This window comes from Tetrao urogallus (assembly GCF_951394365.1).
Source record: "Tetrao urogallus genome assembly, chromosome: 1".
In the NCBI taxonomy this organism is placed as follows: domain Eukaryota; kingdom Metazoa; phylum Chordata; class Aves; order Galliformes; family Phasianidae; genus Tetrao; species Tetrao urogallus.
Window position 1 is genome coordinate 187547951 of NC_136813.1, and position 17935 is coordinate 187565885.

Below are 17935 nucleotides of genomic sequence, written 5' to 3' on the forward strand. Positions count from 1 at the left end.
GCATAACCTTTGTGTGAATGCAGTAGCACTGGCTTGGTTGTGCCTATTAAAAGTAGGTAAATCATAGAATCATTAAGGTTGGAAGAGGCCTCTGAGAGCATCCAGTCCAACCATCCAACCGCCACCAATACTATGTACTAAACTATGTTCCTCAGAGCCACATCTACACAGTTCTTGAATCTGTTGATTGCGTTTGCAACAGGTAAATAAAAGAGCATTTATTTCTTCAAATCAAACAGTGGCTACGTGCTGTTGGAACAGGAGGAACTGGATTTTGCAACTAAATCAGTTGTGACGCTGTTGTTGGCTGAGGATGTGAGGATGTTAGGTACTAATATTTCCTGAAGAGGAGCTGCTGGTGTTCCCTGAGGTTGGGCTTACGCAGACCTATAAAAGCCCATCTCGAAGGGCAAAACAGGGAGTGAGTTTTAAAGCAAAGAAAGCAAAAAAAAAAAAAAAAAAAAGCTGCAATAAAAGGACAGTTGACACGTGGCCAACAGAGTAAGGCGTAGTAGGAATTTGGCTTTGAGTATTGATTTTTAATGTATGCTAACGGAAATTTCAAAATAATGTTGTTACATTGCATGATTCTGTAGAGGCAGAAAAGGTCGGCATAGTTAAATATTTCTATTCCGTGCAGAGGGAAAAGCACAGATGTTGCAGAAAGATTATGAAATACTTTTCCACAGTTGTTAGGTAATTATCAGCCAAATAGCAGGTATCAATATGGTTTTGTTTAAAGCTGATAGAGAGAGAGCTAGTTGAGTATTTCTCAGTTATTCATATGAACAGGTCTGAACATTAAAATTTTCAAGTTATAAAGGACTACAATGAGGTGGTTCAGCCACACAATGTGGGTCCCAGAAGGGTAAGAAAATATTTCTATATAAGAATTCCCTTCCTACTTTAATGAAGTCTAAGTGTGGGTTTATGGAATACATGTCAAGTGAAGATGTTGAATTTTGTGATGTTCTCAGAATCACAGACTTGTACAATGGCTTACATTGGAAAGGACCTCAAAGCCCTGGACTGACTGCCCCTCACAAACTCAGGTTGCCTAGGGCCTCATCCCACCTGGCCTGCAGCACCTCCAGGGATGGGGCACCCACAGCTTCTCTGGGCAGCTGTGCCAGTGCCTCACCAGCCTCTGAATAAAGAAGTTCTTCCTAACACTGAACCTAAATCTCCCCTCTTTTAGTTTAAAGCCATTCCCTTTTGTCCTATCACTATCTGCCCATGTAAAAAGTTGCTCTTCCTCCTGCTTATAAGCTTCCTTCAATTACTTTTTTTTTTTTTTGTGATTGAAAATTCAGTTCCTAAAGATGTAAAGTGTTTTGCAGAATTTGCAGCATAACCATCTTGTCTAGAATGCAATTACATGTGGCAAAATTCTTGCTGTAGCTGTATCTATGTCAATTAAAGAAAGGTTTATTGACTTTGGATCATGTCTTGAGCATGAGAAAGTGTTACCCTTACCAGCAGAAACACCACTGCTAAGTTCACATGCTCTGGCTCCCCAAGCGAAATCTCCTGGCCTGACTTTTCCAGCAGAGGCTGAGTGGCTGTTGTAGAAGATACTCCTGTATCAATTCTGCTCTACTTGATATCATAGCTAAATAATAAAGTTCAAAAATGGAGGTGTATATGCTAAATAATATAGAACTAAATAAAACTTGCCATATTTTAAATTGAAAATCAGCAGTGGCTGGGTGTATTTCTAAAGGGATTGCAATCCATGCCACTTCAGCAGTTCTACCAAACCCCAAAATCTTCCCACAATGTCCTGACAAGATTTGTCAGCTAGAGATAAGTGGTGAAGAAAGGCTGTTTGGCTACGAATGTGACACTGGATTGGATGCAAGTAAATGTCATTTATTTGAACAGGATCAGACCTAAATTTGTACAACTTGAAAAAATACGTGCACTAGAATGTAGCCCCTCTCCAGGAAACAGCAATTATAAATAATTTCTGAAAATCACAGGAATAAAACAGATGGGTCTGCAAAAGTTAGAAGACTATCAGCTCTCTTGGCAAAAAAGATTATTTTCCCATTTTGGCTACAAGACAAATTCTGTATACACCTACAGATTGTACATTAGGCCAGTATTTGGCATGCTATGGCTGTCTGAATAGTGTGTGTGTTTGGTGCCAGTAATTGAGGAAACATATTGAAAAAATTGGGAAGAATTTCAGAGCATTTTATTCATGCTAGAAAAGGTAGCAACGGCATTTTACAAAAGAAAATAGACCAACATTTATTGATGTAATACTGCTGAAAGTGAGATGTAAAGCTCACATAAAGCAAAGATTGCCTTATTAAACCACAAGAAAAAGGAATAATTGCAAGGCATCCACTGACAGGTTACATGACTGGTGTCTTTGGAGAATAAAGCACTAATATGTACATGTCCTCCCCACTTAGCCCCTCTTTTTCTTACATGGATCTTCTCTGTTCTGACAAAACAGTTTAAGCAACCTGGTAACTTGACGCATTTTGGGAAGTGACACCTTTGTGTAGCGAGCACACTTGAATGATCAATGTAAATAAGAAGCATGACTTCATCCTTTCAAACATTAATAAACTTTTCCAGAAAGAGATTTTCAGACGTGTCTGCAAAATGAGCCATGAAAATTAAACAATGTGGGGAGAGCTTTTTTGCTGGAACAAAACGTGCCCATTCCTGCACAGCTGGCAGCGCACGCCCAATGCTCTGCCTCTGTGCGCGGTCCCATCCTCGGGCTGCCTGTGAATAAAAGCTGTGACAGCTCAATGGTCTCACTGTGCCCATCCTCATCATGCCATCATCAGGGCCACAAAGATGGTGAAGGGCCTGGAGCATCTCCCCTGTGAAGAAAGGCTGAGTGAACTGGGTCTGTTTAGCCTTGAGAAAAGAAGACTCAGAGGGGACCTGACCCAGGTCTATAAATATCTAAGGTGTGAGGGGCAGAATGGCGAGGCCAGACTCTTTCCAGCAGTGTGTGGAGACAGGACAAGGGGAAATGGCCAGAAACTGCAGCATAGGAAGTTCTGCACAAATGTGTGCAAGAACTTCTTTACGGTGAGGGTGACGGAGCACTGGAACAGGCTGCCCAGGGAGGTGGTGGAGTCTCCTTCTCTGGAGATGTTCAAGACCTGCCTGGATGCCTACCTGTGCGACCTGGTGTAGGGAACCTGCTTTGGCAGGGGGGTTGGACTCAATCTCTGGAGGTCCCTTCCAACCTCTACAATTCTGTGATTCTGTGATCCCGGCCGCAGTGCCATGCGCTGTGCACATCTGAAGTAAGCACTTTGCCATAGCCAAGCAAAGGCTCAACTCGCAGAAGTTGAATGCTTAAGAATCTGAATTCCAAACTTAAAATAAAAACCAGACGCACACTTGTACATTCTGGATGGTGCCAGACTGTTTTCGACTTGGGCTCATTCAGGGTTGTCTTATGGCCAACACCAGGCCAGACCACAGATTTGAGGTACGCAGGGACGGTCTGATGCAGATGAATTTTGCTAAGCGTTCGCGCTCGCAGCAGGAAGACGAAGCGGATGTTGAGGCTGCGCCGCCTCCGCGGCCACCCGCGAACTGAAGGACTCTACCACACGGCCCCTCGTCGTGACGCAACGCGGCGCTCACCCACACAGCAGCGCCCCGCCGTGACGTCACGCGGTACCGCAAAGCATCGCCGCGCCGCTCCCCTCCGCCCGCAGCCACTTCCGCCTCCGCACCGCCCGGTAACCCGAGCGGGGCCGCCCGCCCGCAGGACCCCGCCCGGGGCTGCCCGCCGCGCCGCCTGACGCCCGCCTCTCGGGATGCGCGGTTCGCCGAACCATCCGAGATCTCCGCAGCGGCGCGGCTCGGCCTCGCCGCCCGTTCTTTCTCGTCTGGGTGTCGGGAGGAGTGCGGAGCGAGCTCGTTTCGAGCGGCGCTTTCGGTCAGGCGGCGCGACGGTCTGCCCGGCAGGGAGCGCGGCGGGGCGGCGTGAGGGGAGCGGAGCGAGGGGACCTCGAGCGGCGGGAGGGGGCGGCGGCGGGCGGAGGAGGCGGCGCTCCCCGGGCGGCCGGGCCGATGCCTGCACCGGGCGCAGGTAGCGGGCCTCAGGCGGGGCGGCGCGGGGCGGCGGGAGGCCCGGAGGGTGGAGCGGTGCCGCTTTACGTGAAGAGGGAGGAACGGGGCCGGAGGGCGCGGGAGCCGCGAGGAGGCTGAGGGAGAGGCCTGCGGAGGCCCGGGGTTGGGGTGAGGAGGAAGGGCTGGGTGCGGGAGCTGTGCAGTGCGGCGGCGGTTCCTTCGGGCTTGTGGGAAGGCGGGTGGAGGGCCCGTGTGCGCGGCTAGGAGCGGCCCGGAGGGAGGGGAGGGCTGAGAAGTGCTTGGCGCCTTATCTCTGCCTTCGGGCCTCGGAGGAAGGGGTGTTCCTGCAGCTCTGACAGCTCTGAGGCGTGGAATCGAAAGTAAAACTGCCCGCCTGGCTCAGCAGTCCTGTCGAATCGCTCCCCTTTCCCCCCTTCCCCCGCCGTTCCGTGGCTCTGATTTCCTGTAGAGCTCCGCATCTCGTTTGTCAGAAACTTGTGGTGCCTAGGCTTATTTTTCTCTGACCAGCCATATGTCCCTAACTTAAAGTTAAGAGAAACTTTAATTGCAATTCACGTTCCCTGAGACTCTTGATTTCTTTTTTTGGTGACGTGCTTTCTGATGAAGTTTGTCTTTTGCTCTTTGAGGTTTTCCAAAGTGTCAGAAGTGGGGCTTCCTGTCTTTGTTCTTTATTTCCCTTACCTAACAAAGCACCTGCATAAAGGAATGCTGATGTGATCAATTGAAATTGTAGTGCCAATACAAAAAATATGTGAAGTAAATAACTGTTTTTAATTAGCAAAGTTGTATGTCTGTTCTCCCCACCTCCCCCCAGCCAAAGCTGTGTTTGTAAGGATTGAGATTCTGGTACTGCAGTCTGTAACAACAGATTTTTATTGGTTTGTGAGTATTTAGCATATCAGGCCAAGGTGGTGATGTTTATTCTGAATGGTGGCTAGATTAACGATGCTGAGTAACTTCTATGAATCTTTTATTTCCTTCAGATTAAGTATTCACATAGATACTTCATCGCAAATATTACCTTTGTATTTCAAGGACTTTTTCTTAAAGTAAAGTTTCTGAGCCTGGAGTATTGTGAACCCCATTTCATAAATGTCTCAAATACTAAAGTTAGTATGGAAAAAAAAAAAAACTGAGTAAAAATTCAGCTACAATTTTAAAAGAGAAAATTAAGATGAGTAAAGGTGGTTCTAGTAGTGAGAGAGTTCAGTGGTTTTCTCTGGGGAAAGCAGCACCTTTAAGTGCTGGAACTAAGAAGAGTTTCGGAAAACTCAAATATCATTCTGGAAATGTATTGCTGAAAGATCAAGAGCTTATGGGCCCGTTGTCTCGTGTGTGTCTTGTCCTTTCTAATTGCCAGCAATGAGCACTAATTCCTTCTGTCAGTTTATGAAGCTGTTGTCATTATCCTGCCTTTCCAGTAGTGCATTCACATAAGCATTAGATACAAAATAGAAGTTCTGTTGATGTGCATGTTAATGTTTCCTTACCATTCTGTGTACCTGGACCCTACCTTGCAGCCTAACTTCATGTGGGAATGAGATCAAGGCAAGCCCTCTGCCTGTTACCATTTTTCTCCATTTCCCATTATTAGTGAACCAGTTTCATCCAATTTAGATCTTTTGAAGATATGAATTGTCTACAGGTCTTATAATAACCAGTAGCTGAGGGGAAAAAAGACTGAAACTAACTTTCTCAGGAGAGAATGGCTACAGCATGTGCTCTGTGGGCACTTCTGTTCTGCTCGTGTTGTTGGCTGACCCGTACAAGCTGACCAGTGAATCAGTCTGCGTAGAGCTGGAAGCCACCACGCTAAGCTGCCTCCTTTAATAAATTGGTGGTAGGCATAAATGAGCTGCCAGTACAACTGGAAGGGCTTAATATGGTAGACAGTGAGCAATGTTGTATCTCCTGTGGGATAGGTCAGAAATCCGTTGTAAACTAATGGCTCGTCACTGGTTTTACAGGGGTGTGGGAAGTAGATAATGTTCCCTTGTGAAATCATAGTGCTCCATCCCTTTTATCACATCTTTTTGTCTTGCTTTTATACAAGCAAACTGGATACATCTTTCTTTGTTTTGAGTAACTTTCCTGGTGGGAAAACATTTTAATATAATTAATGGAAAGTCTTCATGCAGCGTGACACCAGATGTAATCTTGCTTGCAGTATGTTACAGCAGTGTTTAAGTTCTGAAAACCTCCCTCCTCCCACTTTTTTTTCAGTGGTGATAATGGCAGCTAAACTGCTGTCTGGAACTATTGGAACTAGCAGTATGGATTCACAGTGCAAAAAGATTAATGGACTTAACATTGCTGAACGTGAAATGAGAGCAGGACTCCCGTCTCCCAGATGAGTGTGTAAGGAACAGGGCCCATTTACGTGGCGTAAAGAGATGGGAAATTAGTTCTGACCCATAACTTGAAGGAGTTCTGAGTGCTGCTTAGTTGTTTGGGTTCTTTTTCTGGTGTTTTTTTTTTTTTTTTTTTTTTTTTTTGCATTAAGTATTGATTTCATAATAATGCTGTTTTAAGTTGATGTCTGTCAGCTTTTTGAAATCCAAGTAGTTCAGAGTTGCTGAGCTGTGAAACCTTTTGGTTGTAGACATGCATTAGGGAGCCAGATTTGCTAGTAGTTGTGTAAGCTGTGCTGATTTGATTGGTCTTGCTTCCATAGAACAGCATCAGAAATGTCTTTTTGCTGGTGCTGTTGCCAGCTGCCTTCAAAAAGGCCCTGATAGTTTCTTTACCACTAATATGTCACTGCCTGTATGTGAACACTGTCAAATTTTGCAGCTAGGTCTTCTCTTCGTAAGACACTTGCAAGCATCTGAAAAAATGCAGGTGTTCCATGTGAGATTGCCAATATATGGATCTCTTGTGTTACGGTTCACAGTGGGGGCAGGGAACGTGGATTACTTAGTAAGAAATAAACTTTCTTTGGTGTGATGTCTTGGTTATAACTATCTTTCAAAATAGTCAAAAACAATATTGGAAGCATTCCTAGCTGGCCTGAGATGTGCCTTGTTACCCCGTTTTGTTGAGTAGATGCACAGAATATTTGAATCCAGCTTATTTTCATCATCTGGTCTAATTGAAACATAGAAAGGCAAGAAGTGGTAACTGGGAATCAAACGGGCACTACTAATAAAAGTGATGCTTTTTCAGGAGATTCCACATGCAGCGTGGTCCATCATGTCTACCTATATTTGCATTTAAACATATGCAAGTAAAAAATGATGGATAAATATTTGCAGAGCTAGGACTGAGGTTCTTCTAACATGCAAGCATTTTGCTAAATGCCTTGCAGTGCTCTTGGATCTGGAGTTTAAAGTTTTGCAATTTATCAGTGCGTTGAAGCTAAACAGCATGAAGGAGAGTGAGCTATAGCTCATGATTGATATAAAATACATTTTTTTTTTGTAAGTTATGAATTTAGCGTGAGGTAAATAAGGCTTACCTGTTTCTTTTGACTGTTTCAGCGCTGTCTGGCCCTACCTGATACTAGACACAAGTCAGCAGAATACCTAAGACCAGCAGTGTTCTGGACTGTAGCAACAAGCCAGCAGCTTCAAAGTTTTTTCCTCTATTTGGTGCTTGCAAGATCACGTCTGGGTACCAGCTCCAGTAGTGGGTTCTCTATTCCAAGAAAGTCATTGCTGTACTGGAGCAGTTCTCTGTGAGAACTACCAGGATCGTTAGGAGGCTGTAGCATGCAATGTCTGAAGGCAAAGAGAACAGTCTCTTCATCTGTAAGAAGAGAAGGGGAGGTCTTATTACTGCCTGCAGCTACTTAGTGGGACAGTGCAGAGAAGATGGAGCCAAGTTCTCCTTGGAGCTGTACATGGGTAGGAATGAGCACAAATGGGCACAAGTTGGGGCATACTGAATTCAAGGATGATATGAGAAGTTTTTTTCAATACTGAATATTCAGTTGCTGGAGCAAGGACACAGTGGGGCTGTCATATCTCTGTCCTTGGTGATCCTCAAAACTTCGTGGGGCAAGTTCCTAATCTTGACTCCCTTTTCAGCAAGACCTTGAAATAGGTGACATCCAAAGTCTTTCAAGTCATAACTATTCTGTGAGTCTGTCCTTTCTTGTTGAGTATATGTTGTCTTTTGGATCCCTTCACTGAATAGAACTAAGGCATAAAGGGCTGAAAACCCTAAAGATGATGAAGCTCTTACAAGTCATAGGGGAGGAAAAAACAAGTCAGTTGAGTAGAGTCATGGTTTGGAGCCTTTGATAATTCCTGCTAATTACAGCCTTTCTGTTTTTTGGTTTGTTCTGCTGGCAGGGAGGCTCGTGCACTCACCTTATTCAGCACAGCATTCTTCCAGCTGCTACTTGCGCTGTGTGGAAGAATGCTTCCAGCAACTGGGGACATCTTGGGAGGGTGGGAATGAGATGTTGCTTTTCACCATGAGGACAGTAAAGCATTGGAGCAGGTTGTCCAGGAGGGCTTCAATCTCCTTCCTTGGTGGTTTTTAGGACTGCACTGGGAAAACCCAGAGCATTCTTGTCTGACCTCAGAACTCAGTGGGCTTTGAGCAGACACTGGACCTTTTCAGGTCAAAACTGTGTTGTCCTGTGATCCTGTATTAAAGAGGGAGAGTTCTTAGGTGACATGTAGTAATCTCAGTAGGACAGGTGATGCTGATGCATTCTGATGAATCAAATATTTTTAGTTTTAAGTTAAGTTTTAAGTAATTCATTTTCATCAGTCTTGGATTTTTTCTTTTTCAGATGAATTTCTGTTTATGAACTAAAATTACACATTTGTCAGGTTGCATAAATTTCAAATGCTTATACTTCACAATTTCTGCTGAGAACAACTTCACAATTTGTTCAGAACATCACTGTAATAACTTAGATGTGGAAATTATCCAAATTATTTTATCACAACCTTGGCTTTATGACTTGTAATGCTGTAATGAAAAGATTACTTGTTATCTGTTTAGATCTCTTCCTTAGTTCTGACAAATGTATGTCAAACCTCTGTTCTGGTCAGTTAAGAATTGAGTACGGGTGGGCTGTGAGAGTGACTTTAATATATCAAATGTGGGTTAACAGTATTTATTTTCCTGTGATTCTGCAGACTTGCCTGGGTAAAGCAATGCCAGCTGAGCGCAAAAAGTCAGCCAATATGGATGAAAAAGAATCTCTGCTAAATAATAAGGAAAAAGAATTTGTTGAAAGGCGACCGGTGAGCACCAGGGAGAAGCCAAAAGATGATGTCAAAGCTGGGATAAAGAGAGAGACTGTAAAGGTTCCTGAAGACAAAAAGAAAAAATTGGATGAGGATAAAAGAAAGAAAGAAGACAAAGACAGGAAGAAAAAGGAAGAGGATAAAGTGAAGGCAGAAGAAGAGCAAAAGAAGAAAGAAGAGGAAGAAAAAAAGAAACATGAAGAGGAAGAGAAAAAGAAGCAAGAGGAGGAAGTTAAACGTCAACAAGAAGAAGCAGCTGCTCAGCTGAAGTAAGTTGTACTGAAGTATTTTAATTGTGCCAAATGCTGTAGTCCTGCTGTGGGGACTGTGGGCAGAGTTAGAAAAGATGAACTGTTTGAGTTAATAAGTTGTGTGTCGTGCTACAGATTACATGTGCCTGTGTGAGGATACCAGTTTTTACACCATTTTGACTTTCCATCTCTTAACCTCTGTTACTTTTGTCTTTAGGATGGGGTTTTGGTGTTGTTCTCTGTGTGGTAATCGTGTGAAGCCCAGATTGACAATGAAGAAGCACAGTTTATTTTGAGATAGAGAATTGTTAGTGTTGTAAATTTGGAAGCACAACATCTGTGAGCCCACAGACCGTATAGGGAGCAAATCTACTGTGAGCAGTGGCTCTAATTGCTTTGCACTGATCTTAGTCAATTGATACATGGATGGCAAGCGCAGAACATAACCCATCACTTCAATATGTGTTCTTACCAAGACAATATTTTTTTAGTATGATGTCAAAGGGTATTGCAGTGTTGAAGATAGCATCGTTAGGACAGTAAAGCCAAGATTCTGGACATTCTTGTGTATCAAGTATGTCACTTCTGAAGATGGGGAACAATGTCATAGCCAAATTCTAGCTGGGGCAGATGTAATTCAGCTGTTTCAAGTTTTCCCTAATTTCAGTGGTTTGGGAGTAGAAGATTTCCCTTAGCTCTAATACAGTAACTTCTTAAAAGGTTGCTGTCCTCTTCTGTAATAACTTAATCTCAGTCAGGAGTAAATCAAGTTTCATGTTTATATTTTGCAAGTCTGGTGGGATTAAGATGTTCTGCGTAGAAGAACGTGAGAAATTCAGTGTTGTAACAAATGGGACATGCTTTTTGGAGCAGTAAATTCAAGCAGTGGTTGATCAAGCAGATGCTTTAGCATTCCAGGATTAACTTGTTAAATACTAAAAAATAGTCTTTTAGTACTGTTCAGCTCTACTGGAGGATTTCAAACTCGCTTTCTTTGACCCGTTAACGTGGGAGTAAGGTGCTGTAACAATAATCACTCCTTTTTCTTTTCCTAGAGAAAAAGAGGAAGCACACCAGTTGCATCAGGAGGCCTGGGAGCGCCATCAGGCAAGGAAGGAGCTTCGCAGCAAAAACCAGAGTGCGCCAGACAGTCGCCCCGAGGAAAACTTCTTCAGCAGATTAGACTCCAGTCTGAAGAAGAACACAGCTTTTGTTAAGAAGCTAAAAACCATTACAGAGCAACAAAGGGACTCCTTGTCCCACGATTTTAATAGCCTGAATTTAAGCAAATACATTGCAGAAGCAGTAGCTTCTATTGTGGAAGCCAAACTGAAAATATCAGATGTGAACTGCGCTGTGCACTTGTGTTCTCTCTTTCACCAGCGCTATGCTGATTTTGCCCCTTCATTGCTTCAGGCTTGGAAAAAGCATTTTGAAGCAAGGAAAGAAGAGAAGACTCCCAACATTACAAAGCTAAGAACTGATTTGCGTTTCATTGCAGAATTGACTATAGTTGGGATTTTCACTGACAAGGAAGGTTTGTCTTTAATCTATGAGCAACTTAAAAATATTATTAACGCTGATCGAGAATCCCACACTCATGTTTCTGTGGTGATCAGCTTTTGTCGGCACTGTGGAGATGACATTGCTGGTTTGGTACCAAGGAAAGTAAAAACTGTTGCAGAGAAGTTTAACTTGAGCTTTCCTCCTAGTGAGATAATTAGCCCAGAGAAACAACAGCCCTTCCAGAATTTGTTGAAGGAGTACTTTACGTCTTTGACCAAACACCTGAAAAGGGACCACAGGGAGCTACAAAATATTGAAAGACAAAACAGGTGACATTTAAATGTTGCTTTTTGTTTATGGAGGAAACAATAGTTTGGTTTTGAAATGCCTAGATTTGTTGCAATATTTGTCACCACAAGTGTCTTGTTAGAGGTGTGCAGGAGATGTGTGTTCTGTGATATGCCTAAAAATACATCAAATAATCCAATCAAGCTATAAAGAGTTCCAAGCTTTCTCTGAATACTTAAAGAACAATAAAAAAAGGAAACAAAAACAAAACAAAACAACAAAAAAAAAAGAGCTAAAAACCCAGATTCCTCAAGGATCTTTGAAGAAAGTGCAGGCTGACTTTGAACTTTAATTCTCTTAATTAAATTATTTTGGTGATGCTCCCATAGCAGCTTGAGTGTCTTGCTTATTTACCAGCTGATACTGGCCTTTTCCAGTTGACATAATCTGATTTCTCCCTTTCCACCCACACCTATCTAACGGAGCATATGCCACAATATTTTTGGCTCATTTGCATTTCTTTTAGTGTACCAATGTTGCCAATGGTAGTGAGTATGGAAAAAAATAAGATTGGAATAAAAAAGTAGCCTTTAAACTTCATTGTTTACAATTTTTGTATAAGCAGATGCTTAAAGGTACAGACAATTTGATTCAAATCCTTTTTTATATATGTGAAATATTAATGTTGAAGAATTAATATATATACCTTTTAAGATCTGAATAATTTTATTTCTACCATAAACAAACTTGTTTAAAAACAAACAAACAAACAAACAAAAAAAACCAACAAAAACGTGCTTTTTGTTTAAAGCATCCTGAATTGTCAATCTCAGGGTGAACCTAAAGCCAGCTGTGGGTCCTAAATGATTGCAGTAGTTCTATATCCTTTGGAAGCACTCCAGGCTGGTAGGAGTGATATGTGATGTGGTACTGTGTGTATCCACAGGTTTCAGTCAAAATGCTGATCATTAGCACAGTTCTAAATGTATGCTTGGAACACATCCAACTCTGACATTCCCAAATCAAGGCTTTCAACTTTGACCCACTATGCTGACAGATGTTGTGCTGCAGTCCTAGCTGCTCTCAGTCCACTGTTGTGTTTCAGGGGATCATAAACTCACTCTTGAGCTAGCATTAATTCTCCAGCTAACTTATTGCTTTAAAGGAAGTTATTGACTTAGCCGTTGCCACTGTTTAATTCAATCAGTATAAACCTCTGTACTTACACAGTTATTCTTGGTTTGGGGCACTGTTGTTTTGGCCGCAGTGTCAATGAACAGTCGTAGAGTTTGTGTGATGGGACTTAAGTGAAAGAAATTCTGAGGGAATGAAGATGTAAGAAAATGAGAGAACATAAGTGATTCAGGTTAGGGGAAAGTACTTGAGTGATTATTTGTGAATTTAAGTAAGAACTTCTCTAAAACTGCGTAGAGAGAGCCCTGAGCAACCCAGTCTGATCTCATCGTTGGTCTTGCATTAAGCAGGAGATTGAAACAGACTGATTCCAATCTGAATTATCCTGTGAGATTAAGCACAAAGCTTTGTTTTGGTGGAAGAATATGAAGAAGTATCATTTATCACCAGATGAAAATAATTACATTTATCTGAAGTTTTAAATGTTGGTTTTAGCTGCTTAATAAGTTGGGAAGTAAATTTATCCGAAACGAGACATGAAAAAACTTTTCTGCTGAGTTTTACTTGTGAGGCTGTGAGGTAAAGAACAGAGATTTGGCTGGTAGGAAGTTAGAATACGAGAGAAATATTCATAAACTGAATTTCTGAAGGAGGGTTGTGGTTTGTTTGTGGACCAGATGACTCTTAAGGGTGCCTTCCAATTCAAAAGACTGTATGTATGGTTTTACTTTTATTTTTGTATATATTTAAATACATATATATATACTTATATATATTTAAAGTCAACAATCTTACTGAGGGGAAAAAAAAAGCAGTCCTCTGTGGGTTTGTTAGCAGCAAAATTGATAGGGTTTCAAGAGCTTTTATTTCAGCTGTTACTCCAGAAGTAGTGGAGTGAAATGGAATTGAGCTGTTCCCTGTTGCATGTTTAGTTGGAGATAATTCTTCCAGGTGAATGTGTCCCATATTCATCTGTGTCAGGAGAATAACTGCTGTTGTGAGATAACTTGAGCTGGTTGAATTAATTATGAATTAATTATGAATTAACGTGTTTTTGTATGCTTCAACAAATTCATTACCTGCCACAGCATTTGGTTGAAGCCAGGTTTCTGCACACGCAAAGATGTCTGCAGATGGGTAATTAGGAAAACTATTTTGAGCTACACTTGGACAGTAGAACTTGATCACCTGATTGCATAGCAAAGCCCGTAGCAAAACCTGTGTAGGCTCTTCTATTGAATTGCCAGATTCTAGTGTGAGTTCTCAGAAGTGGTTAAGCATGGAAGAAAATCCTTTAAACTTCTTAAAACATGCTTAACTTAATCAGAAGATCTGATGAACTTGATTTGCGGCACTCTGCGAAGTTCTGAAGAGTTCTAAAGTAAGATTAAGTGTCCTATGCTGTAATGTTGATTGCATGTAAAAACAAATTGTGCTGTTGAAAGATTATTTGGCACACTTTGGCTTGAATTTAACACAAACTGAAGCTTGGTAGTGCACGTTACTTAGGTGTGCCTTTGTGAGAGGGACAAGAAATAGAGCTTTTGCTAGCATTAATGCCTTTTGCTCTCTATCAAAATATCTAAACTATGTTTTGGCTCAAGTGAGCTGAAGAAATTTTCTTGCCCTGTGAATGTCCTGTATAAAAAGATGACTTTTTAGTCCCAAGTTATTAGTAAAACAAAAATGCCAGTATGATATCCCTAAATTTATATTGCTCAGACTGTTAGAGAACATTTAGACACAGTGGTGTGTGTTGGCAAGAATGTGGTTGATTTGTGTATTTATCTGCTTAAGAAAAGCCTGATGATATTTAATTATCATAATTTAATTAAGTATCAGTAATTATATTTACTGATACTAGCAGTAGCAGAGATTGCAGTGTTGTGTACTTCTAGTTCAAACTACGGAAGGGTCTTGAGATTTCTTGTTTGAAGTCTGGGACAGTTGGAATTTCTGGCGTCTGTAGCGGCACTGCTCTGAGTAGTTATTTTTGACATGAGACTTCACAAATTGTGTAACACTCTACCAGAATCAGAAGTGTACTTTTTGCTTGTTTTAACTAAAAAATGAATATCTGGTAACTGGCTGATAGTTACCAAAGTTGCTGTGAAAAAAGTTGCATGTTACCATATAAACTTCTATAAAATTAACATCAGATTTTGATGTTTTCCAACGTAATAGATAACTTTAGGTTACCTCCATTTCTTAAAATCAGGAATTAAAATGAATCGGAGCAGTCAGAAGGGAATCCTTTCCAAGTAGAGGCAAAGCTTTCTTTCTAAAATGATAAATCCATAATTTGCATCCCTGGTAATTGGTGTATGATTTTGCAGAGTGATGTCAATCTAATACACCTTTCAGAAAGCAACTGAAGTTTTTGTGGTCTCAACCCATTCTGAATAGCACGTTTCTGTAGGGAGTGTAGAATCACAGAATGGCCTGGGTTGAAAAGGACCACAATGATCATCCACTTCCAACCCCCTGCTATGTGCAGGGTCACCAACCACCAGACCAGGCTGCCCAGAGCCACATCCGGCCTGGCCTGAATGCCTGCAGGGATGGGGCATCCACAGCCTCCTTGGGCAACCTGTTCCAGTGCTTCACCACCCTCTGTGTGAAAAACTTCCTCTGTTTGTGTCAGGCAGATGCACTGAGGTTTTGTTTATTTTATGCACTACTCATGTGGAACAGAGAGAGACAGACATGTATAAACTTAATGGTTACATGGAATGCTCTTTAAAGAGAGAGAAAAAAAAAAAAAAAGAATAACAGTTTTGAACTTCACTGTCCAGTCTGTTTTAAAAAAAAGTGTGACCAGATTTAAACTGGTGCAAGGTGTTGAGTTGATTGAATTGTTGGGTATTAACTGTATTTAGGTTGGTAAGAAAAGTAAGTTTATGAGCAGAAAGGATTGCAAGCAGTGCTTATACTCTTACAAGCAGAAGCTGCTTTTGAAAGCAGTTCTCAGTTTTAAAATTAGCTTGAGTACTTCTTATGAAAGAAATGAAAGAACAAGGGGAAAAAAAGCAGGTGTAACTACTCTCAGCTTGGACTGACAGCCTTGAAATAACTCAACTTGTTTTAATGCACTACTGTATTTGAGCCTCCTGGCATTGGTCCTCTGATGAATCATTGGGATGGCAAGGAATTGTACAGCTACAGATGTACAGCAGCTTTTATCCAACTTCTGTGTTAGCTGAATGTTGCTCTTTATTTACAGGAGTTCCTAGTGCAAAACTGTTACAGGATAATCAAGTTTGAAAAACAAAGGTTTTTTTTTTTTTTGTCAGCTGTTTTCTTTGGAAGGTTGGAACATCTGTGACTATGCTACATTTGGTTATACCCAGCTCATTAACTCAGTACAGCTTTTGGGGAGCGGGGGGTGTTGGAGAGCATTGCCCAAATGTCTCCTGTAGATGTGCAATCCCCTCAGAGGGAAGATTAGCTTTGCTAGAGAAGTTGGTAATGATTCAGCATAGCTCAAATACGTTTTAAGAAAGAAAGTTGTCTCACTGTGTCTTTGATCTTTGTAGGCGCATTCTTCACTCCAAGGGTGAGCTGAGTGAAGATCGACACAAGCAATATGAGGAATTTGCGATGTCTTATCAGAAACTGTTGGCAAATTCTCAGTCTCTAGCTGATATCCTGGATGAAAATATGCCTGACCTTCCCCAGGACAAACCAACACCTGAGGGTAGGCAATCATCTACAGGAGCAAGTAAACAGAATGCTGGTTTGAATGTGGGGGTAGCTGGCTAAAGGTTCTTACTGATGTGCTCTTTCCATTCACTTATTTTGATTTATTCCCCCACCCCCCTTAAAGATATGAAGGAGTAAATAACAGTGTTACTTATTTAAGTGATTAAACCTAACATGCAACTGTAACCATAACATGCATGCTGTGTAGTCACAGTATTTGAAGTAATATATCTTTAAATTGTTTCAGGTAATACTGGAATAAATGGAAATTCAAAAAAGTTCCATTTAGTGTAATGCTTTCTTAATATTTAAATAACTGCATATTTTATAAACCAGCATTGTTCTAAAATGAATTTGAAATCTGTTCTGTTGTGGTGTTATGAGTAGGAACGTACTGTTACCAGGTAAGTCACTGGGTGCTTCTTTGGCCTCCTGGGAAGTACAGCATTTCATTTGCAAAGCTATTCAATGCCTTATTTCAGAATTTAGATTCAGAGCTATTGTTGGAATGAGTGTACCTTCCATCTGAAGTGATCTTGAGCTTTAAAATGCTGTATTTCATGAGTGCTTTGCCTTTATTATGCTTTGTAACCTTCTGTTCTTTAAATTCTACTGGATGTGCTTCATCATGCAGGACGTAATGTGCCTATTGCCTCTACTTGTTTTAACTGTCTCCCTGATATTGCCTGTTTTTTCTATGAATGCCAAATTCAGAACTTTAAGGTTGCATATTGAAATATCTGATGTTCAGATTAGATTACTACAAGTTAACTTAAAGTATACAGTGCTACATTTACGAGAAAATAATGGCAATGATGAGCAGCCTAATGTGTTTCTGAAAGTATGTATATTTTTGTAATTTTTGAAGATGTCTCCTTCCTTATTAAGGTGAGAAATTTGCATAAATAACTTCATTATGGTTTTGCATTTCTGCAGAACATGGACCTGGCATTGATATTTTCACACCAGGAAAGCCTGGAGAATATGACCTGGAAGGGGGTATCTGGGAAGATGAGGATGCTAGAAACTTCTATGAGAACCTCATTGACTTGAAGGCTTTTGTGCCAGCAATTTTGTTTAAAGATAATGAAAAGTGTTCTCAGAGCAAGGATTCCAGCAAAGATGAATCAAGAGGTAGAATGCTTAAACATATGAGTTTTTTGTTTATTTGCTTTTTGTTTGTTTGTTTTTAATAAATCTTTTCTGACAGATAAGCAAAGTTGATGCAAGTAGTGAGCCTGTAATAAAATAATTTCTTGTCATCAGAACAATACAGAGGCTTGGGTGAGTTTTTAGGGTGTCATGTATGTGGGGATAGGTATTACCTGAGTGGCACTTGAGGGAAAAAAAGTAAATGCAATTGTATGTTAATGGAATTATAAATTGAAAATAATTGGTGGCTGAACAGTGTCAGTTAATGCTGCCTTCTCTGTGGGGAAACTTAGTAGTCTGCCTTCTTTGAGAGACGGTAGTGTTCGCTCTGTGTTTTCACTAGATTGTTAATTATGGGCATCTCATCATAAAAGTCCAGTAGATTTTAAGGACAGATGATTCTTCACTTCTGGTGGGACCCTGGGTTCACAGCCAGGCATTGATCTGTCTTAGTTATAATGGGTTAAAAGTGACGTTTGCCATCGCTGACTTCAAACATGACAGAAGATGCATGTTTGAATAAGGCCACTGTTACAGCTTTTAGAACGTGAACAAAGACACTTGGTAGTTTGCTGATAGATCTGTGCTAGATCAGTGTGGGGTCAGAACAGAATT

The 17935-nt window shown here is 41.2% G+C and overlaps 1 protein-coding gene across 1 annotated transcript in view; it reads left to right on the forward strand.

Annotated features, from left to right (window-relative positions):
• Positions 1-4126: 4126 nt before the first annotated feature.
• UPF2 (UPF2 regulator of nonsense mediated mRNA decay) overlaps positions 4127-17935 on the forward strand; it is a gene marked incomplete at its 3' end in the record, with an annotated part of 49075 nt that continues 35266 nt past the window's right edge. The window contains exons 1-5 of the mRNA XM_079536611.1: positions 4127-4227; positions 9177-9556; positions 10594-11373; positions 16003-16163; positions 17105-17302. Of these exons, the coding sequence (XP_079392737.1) occupies positions 9195-9556; positions 10594-11373; positions 16003-16163; positions 17105-17302 (1501 nt within the window). The 5' untranslated portion in view covers positions 4127-4227; positions 9177-9194. The remainder of the gene's footprint in view (positions 4228-9176; positions 9557-10593; positions 11374-16002; positions 16164-17104; positions 17303-17935) is intronic.